At 41.5% G+C, this 17,511-nt stretch overlaps 1 protein-coding gene across 6 annotated transcripts in view; it reads right to left on the bottom strand.

Moving 5' to 3' along the window:
• Nucleotides 1–17,511, bottom strand: part of UBE3C (ubiquitin protein ligase E3C) — a 126,034-nt gene that overhangs the window by 7,246 nt on the left and 101,277 nt on the right. For all 6 annotated transcript variants that reach the window (XM_025450798.3, XM_049094612.1, XM_025450848.3 and 3 more), the window contains 3 exons: nt 11,080–11,268; nt 10,698–10,764; nt 2,298–2,428 (listed from right to left, as the gene is read on the bottom strand). In XM_025450798.3, coding sequence (XP_025306583.1) covers nt 2,298–2,428; nt 10,698–10,764; nt 11,080–11,268 — 387 coding nt within the window. The remainder of the gene's footprint in view (nt 1–2,297; nt 2,429–10,697; nt 10,765–11,079; nt 11,269–17,511) is intronic.

Below are 17,511 nucleotides of genomic sequence, written 5' to 3'. Positions count from 1 at the left end.
CTCCACTGGCTGCCCAAAAGTCTAGAACCTACACCTCTTCCATCCAGCAAGACCCCGAATTTTTACTGGCCTTGGACTAAATGAATCAGGAGCTGGCAGACATCCAGCTGAGTGGATCCTCCACTCAATTCTGACAGGAGCATATCTTCTAAACTTCCTTTCATGAATTTTTTTTTACTTCTCAGTTTGGTGTCATTTTGAAACCGGCAGATTCTAGAAGCCTGGTCTTTCCTAATAAAGGTTACTGATAAAATGACCTAATTGTATTACAATCTTAATATGTAAGAATTCAGCTTCCACGACTGCTTACATGACTAGATGCTAAAACTAAGGGGCCACAGACGAGGGCTCCTTGGTGCTCCTGGTTTGTGCACTCGTGCACCTCCCGTGTTCCTGCTCTCCACACCCTGCTACGGCAACATCCCTGACGTCAGGGACACCTACAGGGAACCAGAAAGCAAAGACATGTTTCTCTTAGGCGGTTGCCCGATTTTCTTTAGGTTCACAGAGGCCCCTTTTCATGTCTGGTCATGGCGCCAGTGCATAAAACCATGAAGCAGATCCCTCTAGTTCTTTTGGGGTCAGCAGGGGGCAGTTACACACCAGACCAGAAGCGTCACTCAATCTTTCTGAATTGCTCTGTTTAGGTGTGTTGCTGGTACACAGAATATTTTAACCCTGTCTGAAAGTTTTTTCCCTTTAACAGATGAGTTTATTCTATGTACATTCACTGTAATGGTTCAGCCTTCTTTCATTGATGTGAAGTGTCCACTTTAGGACTGTTAAGTGTTAACTTTTTCTTTTTTTTTTTTCTTTTTTTTTTTTTTAACTTTGTTTTCTATATCTGGTTAATGAAGTGGGTTCCGTTTGTCTTGTTGGGCATGCTATTTTCCTCCTCTGATACTTTGGAAGACAGAAGAGTGGTTTTAGTTCTAATGTCACTGAAAATTATTCACAGCTTCCAAAGCACAACAATGTCAATAATGCAGGTCCTGTGACCAATAAAACCACTGCCCTCATGCCCCACCCCCACCCCAACCTCTCTGTTTTAGGGCTCCAGCTTTGATGGTACTAGTGGGATGTTGTATGAAGCTACTGATAGTCAACTTTTTTTAAAAAGAATTTTTATTTCTAAGTAATCTCTATTCCCAACGTGGGGCTGGAATTCACAGCCCCAAGGATCAAGGGCTGCCCACGCCACTGACTGAATTGGCTGGGTGCTCCTATTGATGTCAATTTTTTTTTATGTCAATTTTTAAAAGTAGTTTGATTGGAAGGTGCCTGGTGGCTCCAGAGTTTAAGCGTCTGACTCTTGATTTTGCCTCAGGTCATGCTCTCAGGGCTGTGAGATGGACCCATCAGAGTTACCCTTGGCACTGGGTACAGAGTCAGCTTGAGACTCTCTCCCCTGCCCCTGCTGCCCTGCCCCACACCCCTCTAAAAATATATGTGTATATATACATACAAATAAAGATAAAATAAATAAAAATAGCTTGATCGAAGTCCAATTTATATCTAGAAGTTCTCTGTCCAATTCTTACTTTTCTATACTTTTAAAATAATTTCAAAGTAAAAATTTATTTATTTATTTAAAAGATTTTATTTATTTATTCATGAGAGACACAGAGAGAGAGAGGCAGAGACACAGGCAGAGGGAGGAGGAGCAGGCTCCACCCAGGGAGCCCGACACGGGACTTGATCATGGGTCTCTAGGATCACAACCTGGACCGAAGGCGGCGCCAAACCGCTGAGCCACTGGGACTGCCCACAGTTAAGTTTCTGAAGACTCAAAAGTTGAAGGTGGATTTTCTACTGCGCGGGGTCAGCGCCCCTCACCCCATGCCGTTCACAGGTCAACTGCACCTCTGCTCATATGTTATCATTCCCAAACACACGACATCCACATTTTGGGTGTGTATTTTCTTCAGTTCAGTGGTAAAACTGGCCTAAGGTGCATTACAGACTTAGGAAATGGGCCGGGGAGCCCACCTCAGGGCCTGGCAGCCTGCAGGCCCTGTTCACAGGCAGGCATGATCACTGCCATCACACCAACAGGTTAACACGAGGACTGGCAACACGAAATACACCTAATAACCAAAACTTAATCAACCTGGCTGAAATACTTAGTTAATGTAGCTAAAAATAGAAAAAACTGGTGTTATAAAAGCCCTACACAGTATATGTTACTCCCTGAGAACAATGGGTAGCACACTACTTCATTTAATCCCATTTGTTATGCTGCTGCCGTTCCTAGTTACATGCTGGTTTTTAGAGCAAGTGACACAAAAGCTGAATACCTTAAAGCCCAGGAGAGGGGGTCGGGAGCAGCTGGTCACAAACTTGAGCAGCTTACGCTTTTCTTCATCCGTGAACCCTTCCACAACTCTCCAGAAGACTTTGATTACAGGATGGTCAGCAGAATAGCCTCCTATGACAACATGAACAAATGTCTTATTAAAAACAAGGTAATTACAAAACAAAATTGTCCTAAAAACCCCAGAGCAATAAACTGGTAAGAGGAATTCACTGCTGCCCACCTGCTAGTAATGGATGCTAGCTCACGGCTGAGAGCCAACTCCAGAGACACCTTTCTTTGTTTCTAAGTAGGCTCCACACCCAACATGGGGCTTGAACTCAAGACCCTGATTCATGACTGAGCCAGCCAGGCATTCCAAAAGACACCACTCCTTCTGCTCCTGGGAGATGATGGACAAGCATAGGAGGAGGCAGAATGAGGCATAGCCTGCAGCTACAGGATGAGCCCTGGCAGCAAAGGAAGCTGCAAAGGGTTCTGACTCTTAGGAACTCTGCTGGCAGTTAAAAACCAGCCTCTGTTCAGTAGCAGACCCTAAATAACAAAGGCTTTATAGGAGAGCCATATATCTGAAAACAGCACATGCTGGGATTTTTATATCTAATAGAGCTAGTTATTTTCCCAACGTGATCGTAGTGTCTAAATTCATTTTATCATCTGTTCTTGTGATAATAAGGTACAGACCATGGCTAACCACTAACCCTAGCACACGATGAGACCACTATTCTCAAATGTAATATCTGCTACTTACAGCTTTTAATCTAGTTAAGTGCTTCCTAAAACTGAAATAATTGCTATATATTGTTCCCTCATTGTTAATATACTACAGAGATAACATCGATAAAATATCTTAAGTGCATTAATTGGCACCAAAATGAATATGATAATATTTTAAAACCTATTTACTGGAATAGCTAAGACCATTAAAGGTATAAGCTTTCAGTGCAGATAGGGTAATGCAAACAACCCAAGACAATTTCTTGGCAAAGGAATGGTTGGATTGATTTCATTTTTTTAAACTTATGACTTGATAGTAGGGACAAAGTGACCTTATGTATTATCTGCCTTTACATAAACATTAGAGTTCAAAATTACAGCAATAAAAATTACAGAAAGGGGAGATACATGCATATATTTATATACATAAATAGACACACATTTACTTATGTAAATGATGTTAGCAAATGTAGTTTTGCAACAGTCGCCGTAAACCACTTTGGAACATTCCCATTTCCTTGAGCGAATCCCACGTTCCCCTACAGATAACCAGCATCTGCTATCTCTGCAGGTGTGCTCTCTGGGATGGCTCATCCGCATGGCAGAGCACACGCAAACACTGCCACCTGTACCATGCTCTTTCCAAAACCCGGTCAGAGGGACCTGGGAGGAAAGCCTGGGAAACAGCACTCAATAAGACAGAGGAGGGGGATCCCTGAGTGGCTCAGAGGTTTAGAGCTGCCTTCAGCCCAGGGTGTGGTCCTGGAGTCCCAGGATCGAGTCCCACATTGGGCTCCCTGCATGGAGCCTGCTTCTCCCTCTGCCTGTGTCTCTGCCTCTCTCTCTCTCTCTCTCTCCGTGTGTGTCTCTCATGAATAAATAAATAAAATCTTAAAAAAAAAATAAAACAGAGGAGTCTGGGTGGGGTGGGTTCTTTAAACTGTGGTAAAGTACAGAAAATATATTTCATCATTTAAACCTTTTTAAGATTTTATTTATTTATTCATGAGAGACACACACAGAGAGAGAAGAGAGAGAGAGAGAGAGGGGCAGAGACACAGGCAGAGGGAGAAGCAGGCTCCCTGTGGGGAGCCTGATGTGGGACTCGGTCCCGGATCCCAGGATCAGGATCACACGCTGAGCCAAAGGTAGACGCTCAACTGTTGAGCCACCCAGGCGCCTCATTTAAACCTTTTAAAATTTATTTTTATTAAAAAAATCATTTATTTTTTTCTTTTTTAAAGATTTTATTTATTTATTCATGAGAGGCAGAGAGAGAGAGAGAGAGAGAGAGAGAGAGAGAGAGGCAGAGGCACAGGCAGAGGGAGAAGCAGGCTCCATGCAGGGAACCCGATGTGGGAATCGATCCCGGGACTCCAGGATCAGGCCCTGGGCTGAAGGCAGGCGCGAAACCACTGAGCCACCCGGGTTGCCCTTTTTTTCCTTTTTTAAAAGATTTTATTTCAGAGAGAAAGAGAAAGAGTGTGCGGGAGTGCATGAGTGAGGGGAGAAGAAGAGGGAGAAGCAGATACCCACTGAGCTGGGAGCTTGATGCAGGGTGTGATCCCAGGACCCGAAAATCATAACCTAAGCATAATGCTCAACCAACTGAGGCACTTTTTAAACCTTTTTTAAGAAAAATTTGAGAGAGAGAGGGTCATATGGTGAATCTATATTTAGCTTTTTGGGGAACCACCAAACCATTTTCCGTAGTGGCTACTCTATGTGCCTGCCATCCATGAACACAGGCTCCAGTCTCCCCACACCCTTGCCAACACCTGTTATAATTTTCTACATGGTGCCTGTTTGTGGTCGTCTTCATGGACGTGTGAACTGTGTTTCACTGTTGCTCTGATTTGCATGTCCCCAGTGATTAGTCATGTTGCACATCTTTGTGAGATTACTGGCTGTTTGTCATGTCCTTCTTCCATTTTTTAAAAAAAGATTTTATTTATTTATTTATTCATTCATTCATTCATTCATTCATGAGAGACAGAGAGAGAGAGAGAGAGAGAGAGAGAGAGAGAGAGGGGCAGAGACACGGGCAGAGGGAGAAGTAGGCTCCATGCAGGGAGCCTGACATGGGACTTGATCCCAGGTCTCCAGGATCAAGCCTTGGGCTGAAGGCGGCGCCAAACCGCTGAGCCACCCAGGCTGCCCCAACCTTCCATTTCTGAATTGGCTTGTCTTCTTGTTGTTATGAGAGGTCTTTATATATTCTTTTCTTTTTTTTTTTAAAGATTTTATTTATTCATGAGAGACACACACAGAGAGAGAGAGAGAGAGAGAGGGGCAGAGACACAGGCAGAGGGAGAAGAAGGCTCCATGCAGGAAGCCCGATGTGGGACTCTATCTTGAGTCTCCAGGATCAGGCCCTGGGCTGAAGGTGGCGCTAAACTGCCAAGCCACTGGGGCTGCCCGTCTTTATATATTCTGAATATATATATATGATTTCCAAATATTCTCCCCCTTCTGTAGATTGGTCTTTTAAACTTTCTTTATAATATCTTTCAATGTACAAAGTTTTGTAATTTTGATGAAGCCCAATTTATATATATTTTTTTCTTTTTTTGCTCATGCTTTTGGCCTCATATCAAAGAATCCAATACCAAATCCAAAGTCATAAAGACTTACCTTTTTCCCCTTAGAGTTTTATGCTTTTAGCCCCTACATTAAGATTGTTGCCCAATTTGGCGTTCATTTTTATATATGGTATGAAGTAGGAGTACAGCCACTTTTAAAATCATGGTAAACTTCTCCAAAGAAGCTACCATTCCACATTCCCATCAGTCAAGAGGGTTCTAATTTCTCCATATACTAACACTTGGTACTGTTTATCTTTTTGGTTGCAATCTTTCTAGTGGGTATGTTGCGATATCTCATTATGATTTGATTTCCATTTCCCCAAAGATTAAATGTTAAACAATTGTTCATGTGATTCTTACCAGCCATTATAATATTTCTTCTTAGGTGAAGCTTTTTTTGGCCATGCTTTTAAATTCAATTGCTTGTCTTACTAAGGTGTGTTCTTTATATATACACACACACAGTGGATGCAGTCATTATATATATTACCTGAAAATAGTTTCTCCCAATCTGTGGCTTGTTTTTTCATTTTCTTCTTGTTTTTTTTATTTTTTATTTTCTTAATAGTATCTTTTGAAGCACAAAAGCTTTAATTTTGACCAAGTTCAATTTTCTATCAATTTCTTTCTTTTTTTTTTTTTTTTGGCTCATGCTTTTGGGTGTACAACCAAAAATTCCATCTAACCCATCTAATCCAAAAGTCATGCAGATTTTCTCCTTTATGTTCTTTTGGAGGTTCTATGGCTTTGGCTTTTTTGTTTGTTTTGTTTTATGGCTTTGGCTTTTACCTATAGGCCTCTGATCCTCTGTTGAGCTAATTTTTGTATATGGTGTGAGGTAAAGGTCTAATCTCATTTTTTTCCATGTGAATGTTGTCCCAGCATTCTCGTATTGTCAAGTCCGTGGTAAAGTGGTCATAAATATAAGGATTTTTTTCTGAATTCCTAATTATCAATCAATATGCTAATCCTTGTGCCAATACCACAATGTCTTGATTACTGTGGCCTTTTAGTAAGTTTTAAATCAGAGTATAAATACTGTAACTTTGTTCTTCTACAAAATTGTTTCGGCAATTTTAGGTCCTTTACATTTCCAAATGAATTTTAAAATCAACCTGCTGATTGCTACAAAAAGGACTACTGGGATTTTGATAGGGGTTGCACTGAATTTGTAGAGTAATTTGAAGAGAATTATATCTTGACAATATTGAATCTTCCAATCCGTGAAGCTGGATTACCTCTCCACTTCTTTAGATCTTCTTCAATTTCTCACAGCGGAGCTGTGCAGTTTCCAGTGTTGAAGTCTTGCATGTACAATTACTTTGCTATGTTTGTATTTTATTCTTTTTGATGTTACTCTGAATGGAACTGTTTAATTCCTTTCTTGGTTTGTATGTACTGATTTGTGCTGCCACCTGTTGAAATTTTTTTTAGTTCTAATTTTTTGTCAAGCTATGTACGAAGAAAGACGGTTTTACTTCCTTTTTGGGAGGGGGGTGCAGTGAGAGAGAGAATCTAAGTAGGCTCTATGCCCAGTGCGGAGCCCAACGCAGGGCTTGAACTTACGACCTGAGCTGAAACCAAGAGTTGAACACTTAACTGACCGAGCCCCTCAAGTACCCCCTAGTTTTACTTGTTTCACTTTTCTTTACCAAGCTGGCTGTTTTTCTTCTTTCTTCTCTCCCTCCTGCCTTATTGTACCAGCTAGAAACCCCAGCCAAATGCCTCTAACTTTCACCAGTGTGCTGGCAGCTGTGATGTTTCTGTGCATGTCCTATATCAGGGTGAGGAATTCCCTTTTGTTCCTGGTTTCCTGAGGGTTTTAATCCTGAACAGGTGAGAGATGCTTAGATGCTCATGGGTTGCACTTGCTTATTCTTTCTCTTTTTGCATCTACTGAGATGACTATGTGAATTTTGCTCTTTATACTGCCATTACTGCTTATTACATTAATACATTTTCAGATGTTAAATTACCCTTGCATTCATGGGATAAATGCTACTTAGCTGCTGGATTCAGTTTCCTAATATTTTGAGGATTTTTGCATCTATGTTCCTGAGGTACATCATTATTTTCTTGTGTTATTTTTGTTTGCTTTTGATATCAGGCTAATAGTGATCTTTGAGGAGAGAAATCCTCTCTTTACCCATATGTAGCTGTAAATCTTGTACAGGATATGTTTTTAAGGCTTAAATACTGTTCTGAAAGAAATATTAATTTTATAGTATTTAGAAAAAAGAGAGAAGTACAATGAAGAAAAGTCACCTGTAATTTTGTTAACTGTAAATGACTTATTTTATGAAAATGAATGGACTTTACATTTTTAAAAATTAAAAAAATTAATTTTTAAAAATAGGCTCTTGCAACCCTGATATCAAGACACACGTGCTCCATCAACTGAGCCAGCCAGGCGCCCAACACTGAAATGACTTTAAAGTTTTCTTGGTTTTGAAAAGTGAATTATGCAGTGTATAACATAATAAAGAAAGAGAAATAACACTTTATAGAAACAAAGGTGCCTCATCATCTCACAACCACTTAACACTTTTGCTTAGATCTTAATCCCATCTTCGGAGATGTGGTATCACATGCACACATTGAATTCATCATCACGTTTACTTAAGGTTATGTTTTAAATTTTCTAATATATATAAAACATTTTTTTACATTATGTTTTACTGTTTAAAAAAGTAATCTCTACCCCATGGTAGGGTTCAAACCCACAATCCTGAGATCAGGAGTCACATGTTCTACCAAGCACCCTGGTATATAAAATACTTTCAGGGCACCTAGGAGGCTCAGTCGGTTAAGTGCCCAACTCTTGATTTCAGCTCAGGTTGTGACCTCGGGATCCTGGGATACAGCCCTGAGTCGGGTTCTGTGCTCAGAGTGGAGCCTGCTTGGCCCTTCTATCTGCTACTCTCCCACTTGTGCTCCCATATTCTCAAATTAAAAATAAATAAATAAAATCTTTGGAGAAAAAATTAAAAAATACTTTAAAATGTCCATGTGCACATTAATGAAAAGAATCAATGACTCACAACTGTAGATTTCTGTAATATGTATTTACAGATGAGAGAAAAAGACTGAAAGGATAGAGTTATCTTCAGCCAAACTCAAGAATATACGCCACTTGCTAAATGTTAATTACTGCTTGCCACATATTCCCTGTGAGTCCTACTTATCATAATCTCACCCCTGAAATCTTCAGATCCTTTAATAAGGAATTTAACTTCTTTCTGGACTTGTCTCATTAAAAAAAAAAAAGAAAAAGACTTTATACCTAGAAATATACATGAAGTTACTTATTATAGTGGAATGTTAAATAAATCTTATATATCTATTTAATCTCAACAATTAATTGCATAAAGAGTACACACACACACACATTTTTAAAGGAGACAGAAGTTTATGGAATACATCTCAAGGGAGAGGCAAGCAGGGCAGCAGAGGAGAAGCTGTCTGCTAGAAATTTTTTTTAAAATTTTTGATGCTAAACAAACAGAATGTATACTATAAATTATATATCACCACAAACTAGAATAATAGGCTATGAAAACTCACCAAAATGAGTGATTATTTTAAGGATGATTTTTTTCCCCTCTATTCACTGCTAAGTATATATGAGGTTAATCTTTTAAAAATCTTACAAAAGCCCAAAAGATACACCAATTCCATCTCTGAATAATTTCATTATTTCTCTAACGACTAATGTTGTCAAGCACATTTCTATGTGTCTATTGGCCATTTGTGTTCTTTTTGGGTTTTCATTTTCTTGAAGAGCAGAAACTTTTAAGTTTAATTTCATAACCCTGAGGTCCAATTTGTTTGTTTATTCTTTTATTGTTAGTAAATTGTTTTTATGTTTTTAGTTAGCCCTGTTTTATTTATTTATTTTTATTTATTTATTTATTTATTATTATTATTTTTTTAAAGATGTGTTTATTTATTCATTAGAGACACAGTGAGAGAGGCAGAGACACAGGAAGAGGGAGAAGCAAGCTCCACGCAGGGAGCCTGATGTGGGACTCGATCCTGGGACTTCAGGATCACTCCCTGGGCTGAAGGCGGCGCTAAACCGCTGAGCCACCGGGGCCGCCCTTATTTTTATTTTTTTTTATTTATGATAGTCACAAAGAGAGAGAGAGAGAGAGAGGCAGAGACACAGGCAGAGGGAGAAGCAGGCTCCATGCACCGGGAACCTGATGTGGGATTCGATCCCGGGTCTCCAGGATCGCGCCCTGGGCCAAAGGCAGGCGCCAAACCACTGCGCCACCCAGGGTTCCCAGTTAGCCCTGTTATAAAAACAAAAGAGGGGGATCCCTGGATGGCTCAGCGGTTTGGCACCTGCCTTTGGCCCGGGGCGCGATCCTGGAGTCCCGGGATCGAGTCCCGCGTCGGGCTCCCGGCATGGAGCCTGCTTCTCCCTCCTCCTGTGTCTCTGCCTCTCTCTCTATGTCTATCATAAATGAATAAATAAATCTTTTAAAAAAATAAAATAAAATAAAAACAAAAGACTTGGGACTCCCGGGTGGCTCAGTAGTTTTAGCGCCTGCCTTTGGCCCAGGTTGTGATCCTGCAGTCCCGGGATCGAGTCCCACATCGGGCTCCCCACGTGGAGCCTGCTTCTCCCTCTGCCTATGTCTCTGCCTCTCTCTCTGTGTCTCTCATGAATAAATAAAATAAAATACAATAAAATAAAAATAAAATAAAATAAATAAAAGCAAAAGACTGGAAGCAACTTACTGCATTGGTAGACACTTACAAAGACATGGTGTAATGAGAGAACCACAGGTGCAGAATAATGTATAAGAATGAGGAAGGTGAGAATTCTGTATTTGTGTGTAAATATACAGAGAATTTTTTTTTTTTTTTAATATACAGAGAATTGAGAGGAGTGGTTACTTGCGGTGGGAGAGGCAGAGGCAGCATGGGACAGGAGGGGTCTCACTGTACACCTCCATCCCCATGCTGGGCTCTAAACCCTGGGAATGAATTACCTATACAAAAAGTATACTAAAAATTAGTTTGGAAAGATCTATAATAGTTTCAGGGATAAATACCCAGCAGTGACAACATACCTGAATAATTTGTAAAGGATTTTAGGTCCTCCAGACTTATGGGAACTTGTGCACCAGAAATTAATACCTGGAAAAAAAAAAGTTCAATTCATAAAATTTGAGGTAGATTTTAAGAAAGCTTTTCTTTTCTTTTTTTTTTTTTTAATTTTATTTATTTATGATAGTCACACAGAGAGAGAGAGAGAGAAAGAGGCAGAGCCACAGGCAGAGGGAGAAGCAGGCTCCACGCACCGGGAGCGACGTGGGATTCGATCCCGGGTCTCCAGGATCGCGCCCTAGGCCAAAGGCAGGCGCCAAACCGCTGCGCCACCCAGGGATCCCCTAAGAAAGCTTTTCCATGTTGGAAGACAAGTGTGACTCCCTGCACCAGTAAGAAGTGTACCTGAATCTCCTGCTGATCAAACATTCGCAGCCACTCTAGATTCACCACATTGGCCAGGCCCTGTCTGAAGGCCAGGCAGTGCTGGCGGATCTGTCTGTTCAATCTGTAGTCAGCAACAAGGTGGATGTACGCGATCCTGTTGGCACTGGTGACAGGGATGTCTTTTCCACCAAATTTTAGTTCTACTACCTGTAAATATTAAAACAAGGGTCTGAAAATTCTAAATATGACTAGATGAAAAGAAAAGCAAGAAGCACATACTTCAAAGAAATTTGACAGCATTGCTCTGTACACAAGAGTCTACATAAAAAGCCACACCACTGCTGCACACACCAGTCCGTGTGAGTGCAAAGATGCACCCTTGGTGGGAATCTCCAAAGCTTGGTATCTTATTCTGTCTTTAAGTTAATCGTTAGTCACCAATGTTTCTTCAAAGTACTAAGGAATGATGTGGCAATGTAATCACAGCGACTTGTTTTAAAAAATTAGGAATCTGGGGCCCCTGGATGGCTCAGCCGGTTGGGCGTCCAACTCTTGATTTCAGCTTAGGTCGTGATCTTAGGATTATGGGATTGAGCCCTGTGTTGGGCTCTGCACCCAGCAAGGAGTCGGCTTGAGATTCCCTCTGCCTCTGCCCCTCCCTCATTCACACACACTCTCCCTCTTTCTCTAAAATAAATAAATAAATAAATAAATAAATAAATAAATAAATACTTAAAAAAATAAAAAATTAGGAATCACAAAGGACAAAGATATGATCCAAAACCTGAACACGTCAAAAGGGATTCAATCTGAAGAAAACACAGGCTAAGGAATGAAGGTTGCAATAGAACGATTACTCCTATTTGTACAAATAGCACATTCTTCTCTATCTCCATCATGCTATTAACCACTATGACGTACTTTATTCTTTCATTTTTTTTTTTAATTTTTATTTATTTATTCATGATAGTCACAGAGAGAGAGAGAGAGAGAGGCAGAGACACAGGCAGAGGGAGAAGCAGGCTCCATGCACCGGGGGCCCGATGTGGGATTCGATCCCGGGTCTCCAGGATCGCGCCCTGGGCCAAAGGCAGGCGCCAAACCGCTGCGCCACCCAGGGATCCCTATTCTTTCATTTTTTTAAAGTTTTTAAAAAATTTATTCATGAGAAACAGAGAGAGAGAGAGAAAGAGGCAGAGACACAGGCAGAGGGAGAAGTAGGCTCCATGCAGGAAGCCCAATGTGGGACTCGATCCCAGGTCTCCAGGATTACGCCCTGGGCCGAAGGCAGCACTAAAAAGCTGAGCCACTGGGGCTGCCCCTATTCTTTCACTGTTTAAAAAGATTTTATATCTCGGATCCCTGGGTGGTGCAGCTGTTTGGCGCCTGCCTTTGGCCCAGGGCACGATCCTGGAGACCCGGGATCGAATCCCACGTCGGGCTCCCAGTGCATGGAGCCTGCTTCTCCCTCTGCCTCTCTCTCTCTCTCTCTCTCTGTGACTATCATAAAAAAAAAAAAAAAGATTTTATGTTTAAGTCATCTGTACACCAACGTGGGGCTTGAATTCATAACCCCGAGATCAAGAGTCACATGCTCTACCAACTGAGCTAGCCAGGCCCCCATGAGCACTTTAAGTATGACTCAGAGGACAGTGGTACATTTGAGATAACTGACCAATCTTTCTTACATATTTGGGCTGAATCCCAAAGAACAACCTTTCATTGTATGTAAGTAACCACACTCACAAAATCTGCAGGTCTAGCACAGAGTTGGAGAACACTCCTGGAAGCACTAGGCAGGAGCAGAAGCCAGATGCTGAGTCTCCCCCACCACCGTAACGTGGACACACACAAAACACCTAGCCCCGTGAACTGCTTTCATCATTAATAAAATGCTGATATTTTTACTTTGTCTATCTTAGAACTGTGATTATGTAAACTCATATACACCCAAAGGTGACAGACAAAACACCACAGACAATTATAAACATAAAAGACTAATTTACGAGAACGCACTTTTTAAAGCTTGTTTACTAGAACTTAAACAGAAGAAATACATTCTCAGTTGCATTTGGATAAGGCCATCTATGCTAAGGATAAAGAAACAGAACAAATCCACAGTAGGTGAACGATGCCATTCCAGAATGACCAAGCAGGGGGCAAACTTCAGGGTAGAAACAGAGTGCTGCTTACATTGTGGGTGATGGAAACCACACAATGTCCCCCTCATGGTTCTGTCACAGTCTTTGGTTCTCTTGGTGGTTATTATACCCCGAGCATAAACTCTCTTCTTTTGGGCAATGGCATTTCAGCCCTTTTTTTTTTTTAACCACTTTACAGAAAGGCCATTTTAAAGTCTGCTGAAAAGCTTTACTTACATCACCATATACCCAGTGGTTACATGGCCATCTCGCGCTACAGAAGTTACTAAGCTCTATTAGATTTACTTCCTCTTGCACTGCACATTCTAGATGACGCCTCACTTCTCACTAATTCTCGTGCTCCATGCTGGAACCAGAGGCCTGAGAAAGGGCTGTGAACCCACATCTCCTTGCAAGTCTCTGCTCCGGGGAGAGGCTGCAATGCCTCCGCGCTCACAGTCAGCTGATGGGCCATCTGTTACCTGGGCCTCACGAACTCACTGCTCTGTTTTAATGTACAAAACACCACCCTTCCTTTAAGTGGATTAACAGCAGGTAATAAATGATCATGTACTAAGTGATTCAAAGACAAAGGACCCGTGAAACGATCAGGATCAGGTAAAGGACTTCCAAAGCCCCAGTAGCCCTGCCTCATCAGATGGCAATGACATTTCCAGCGACCGTACATGGACTGTGCTGTGGTCATATAAACTCCTCTCTAGGCTACATCGAAACTATCCATGTTTCAAATCATGTCAAATCTGTCCTAGAATTTCAGTTCTAAGAGCATATTTAAATCTCTACATATGGAACTAGAGCAGTTCTTAAGGCAAGAGCTATCTTCCCTGATACTCCTAAATGTCGCTACAGAATGCACGGAGCCTCACGTTTACTTGCTAGAAGTGAGCTCATTTTATCCTCAGAGCTATGTACACACCCTCTGAAAATGAGGAAGGGCTTCTGTGACTTGCCTAGGGTCACAGAGCACAGCACCAAAACCAGGACTTTAACAAGGTCTTGTGACTCAAGTTCATGCTCTTGTACGTAACAAAGATCACTTATGGTACCATCTTATGCCCCGAGCACTGTCCTCAGGGAAGAGATGTACAAACCAGTAGTCTAAAATGTCACTTAAAAAAAAAAAAAAAGATTTATTTGAGAGAGACAGAGCATGAGCAGGGGAGGGACGGGTGGGGGGGAGAGACAGACTCCCCACTGAGCAGGGGGCCCGACACAGGACTCGATCCCAGGGCCCTGGGACCATGACCTAAGCCGAAGGCAGACACTTCACCTACAGGGCTCGCCAGGGACCCCTCATGTTCATTTTTAAGCAGGCTTACAAATAGCCATATTGATTATAGTAAAGAAAACAAGTTGGAGAGGAACACTAGTATTTTAAAAGGGAAGATTAACATATCCTACCAACATAAAGAAGTATTTGCATATCAGAAATCTTTATTTTTTTAATTTATTTATTTTATTTTTTTTAAGATTTTATTTATTTATTCATAGAGATGCAAAGAGAGAGAGAAGTAGCAGAGACACAGGCAGAGGGAGAAGCAGGCTCCACGCAGAGAGCCCGATGTGGGACTCAATCCAGGGTCTCCAGGATCACCCCCTGGGCTGCAGGCGGTGCTAAACTGCTGCGCCACCGGGGCTGCCCATCAGAAATCTTTAAATCATAGTATTTTATAAACTTAAACCTGACTACGTTTTTTTATCTATCTCTGTAGATCTCCCCCATAAGATCTCCCCCACAAATAGCTGCTTTGCCAGTGACTTTCTTAATTTGTCCTATTTGACTCTTTAGTGTAATTACTCCTCTGCACTGTCATCCATAATCTCTTTATTCTGTGGGAATTTCTATGAATAACTGGAACATCTTCACACTTTTGCTTTTAATAGATTCCAATATTAGCAGTGGTGCTTTAATGGAACTCTTACATATGCGACATTTCACTATTACCATCTATTTCAGAAGGAAAAATGGGAAATGCTCCCATTAGCAAAGACTGTGGACAGGTCATTATAAAACTGACTGTCCTAGTGCTTTTATTTCGTTTTTAAATCATGCCACCAGGTGGAGTGAGGCAGCAGTGGCTCTATGTGTTCATGGTGTCCTCACATCAATAACAAACCTCTTTAAAAAAAAAAATCTGAATTTTACATGTTGAAACTTCAGCTCTATAAAATGGAAGAAGAGGTTGCTCTTGCTCTCTCCTCTGTGTCTTTCATGAATAATAAATAAAATCTTAAAAAAAAAAATGGAAGAAGAGGTGGAGACAAAAGCAACTAAATATGCTGTCCAAACACAATAGGGTTCTGTCCTCATCCCGGCATGGAGTCTGCTTCTCCCTCCTCATGTGTCTCTGCCCTCCCCCCTCTCTCTATCGTAATATATATATATATTAAATGCTAAGAAATAGACTAAAATTCAAGTACCACAAAGACGGACATTAAAAATACCCAAGAGGGTTTATTTATTTTTTTTTAATTTTTTTATTTATTTATGATAGTCACACAGAGAGAGAGAGAGAGGCAGAGACATAGGCAGAGGGAGAAGCAGGCTCCATGCACTGGGAGCCCGACGTGGGATTCGATCCCGGGTCTCCAGGATCGCACCCTGGGCCAAAGGCAGGCGCCAAACCGCTGTGCCACCCAGGGATCCCTCCCAAGAGGGTTTAGAACTAGGATGTAGACATCTTTGTGTGTGCTTATCTTAGTTTCTGAAGACACCACTGTGGTGTGGGGGCCATGCTCCGGTTCTGCAGTCCAGGGAGGAAGCCAATAAAAAGGTCTTAAATCTCCTAACTTTCCTTAAATCTCCTAACTCCTAACTTTGAATTCTCAGGACTAGCTCTGTGTATTACAGCAGCACAATGAAATAGCACTTTACTTCACTGGAAAACAGTATGGTGGGTCCTCAAAAAAGTTAATCATTAGAATCAGTGTATGATCCAGCAGTCCTACTTCTAGGGATATCCCCACGGGAGTAGAACGCAGGGACTTGAACAGGTATTTCTACGGCCGTGTTCATGGTGTCATTACTCATGACAGCTGAGACAATGTCCAGCAAGGGATGAAGGGATAAACGTACAGTGGAATCTTAGCCTTAGAAAGGAAGACATTCTGGGGAGTGCTGCACTCCAGGTTAAGGTGGAGGACATCTTGCTCAGTGAAATGAACCAGTCACAAAAAGACACTGTGTGATTCCACTCACATGAGGTCCTCACAGTCCTCAAACACAGAGACCCGAAGTAGGATGGTGGGCACCAGGCACAGGGGTTCAGTATCACAATGTCCTGCCTGCCCCTTCCTCCTCCTCCTCAAATAACACCTACTTTGCTCAAGATACTGACCTATACCTACAGAACATAACCTTAAAAATGAAGATTATGCAGATGTTCTCTTGTTAAAATGCCTTTCATTGCTTAACCCTCCAGCTGTGGTTTCTCTGAATTCTGGACCACCTGACCTGGAACATAAGTAGGCTGCTCCTGGGTCCCGCCCTGACTCAGAGAATCAAGATCTCATATTCCCTGAAGGGAAGTTCAGCGGTTTTCTTCTTTCTTTTCTTTTTTAAAAAGTAATCTCCATATCCAACATGGAGACAGAATCCATAACTCTGAGATCAAGAGTCACATGCTCCATGAATCAAGCCAGCCAGACACCTGTCAAAAATGTTTTCTTGTTATTCATTTTCCTATTGGCTCTGAAATGCATCTGTTTAGGCCATCTTACCCTGAAGCACTAAATACTGCAGACCAACTATGGGATGAGACACTGGTTCTCCTTCTGAGTGTTATGTCTAACCTTTCTAAAGTCCAAGGCCTCTAATTGTTCTCCACAATAACAGGAGAAGCCCAGCCCTCCTGGAATCTCATAGCCCCCTAAGCTTAGCCACTTCTAAATGTGCTCACCTGCCCGGTGAATGCCTTTCTACCCACCCAGTGTCTCTTCCAGGTAGCTCTCCCTGACCTACTTGGAACTGAGCTACTGCTCACATCTGCCTCTCCTATTAGAATGTGTATGCTCTCATAGTTTAGAAAAAAACTCCTTTGCACAGATAATGGCTGGTACAGAGCAGCAATTATGTTTCATGAATGGATGGATGAAGAAATACAGATTAGGCAGGATGGCAAGTAGGTAGTGTTATATAAAAATAGCTAAAATTGCAATAGCTCAAATTTGTTCAGTATATGTGTTTATTTATTATTTTTTAAGATTTTATTTATTTATTCATGAGAGACATAGAGAGAGAGGCAGAGACACAGGCAGAGGGAGAAGCAGGCTCCATGCAGGGAGCCGG

The sequence above is a fragment of the Canis lupus genome, chromosome 16 (assembly GCF_003254725.2).
Source record: "Canis lupus dingo isolate Sandy chromosome 16, ASM325472v2, whole genome shotgun sequence".
Lineage (NCBI taxonomy): Eukaryota > Metazoa > Chordata > Mammalia > Carnivora > Canidae > Canis > Canis lupus.
This window is presented reverse-complemented; position numbering and strand designations above follow the sequence as displayed.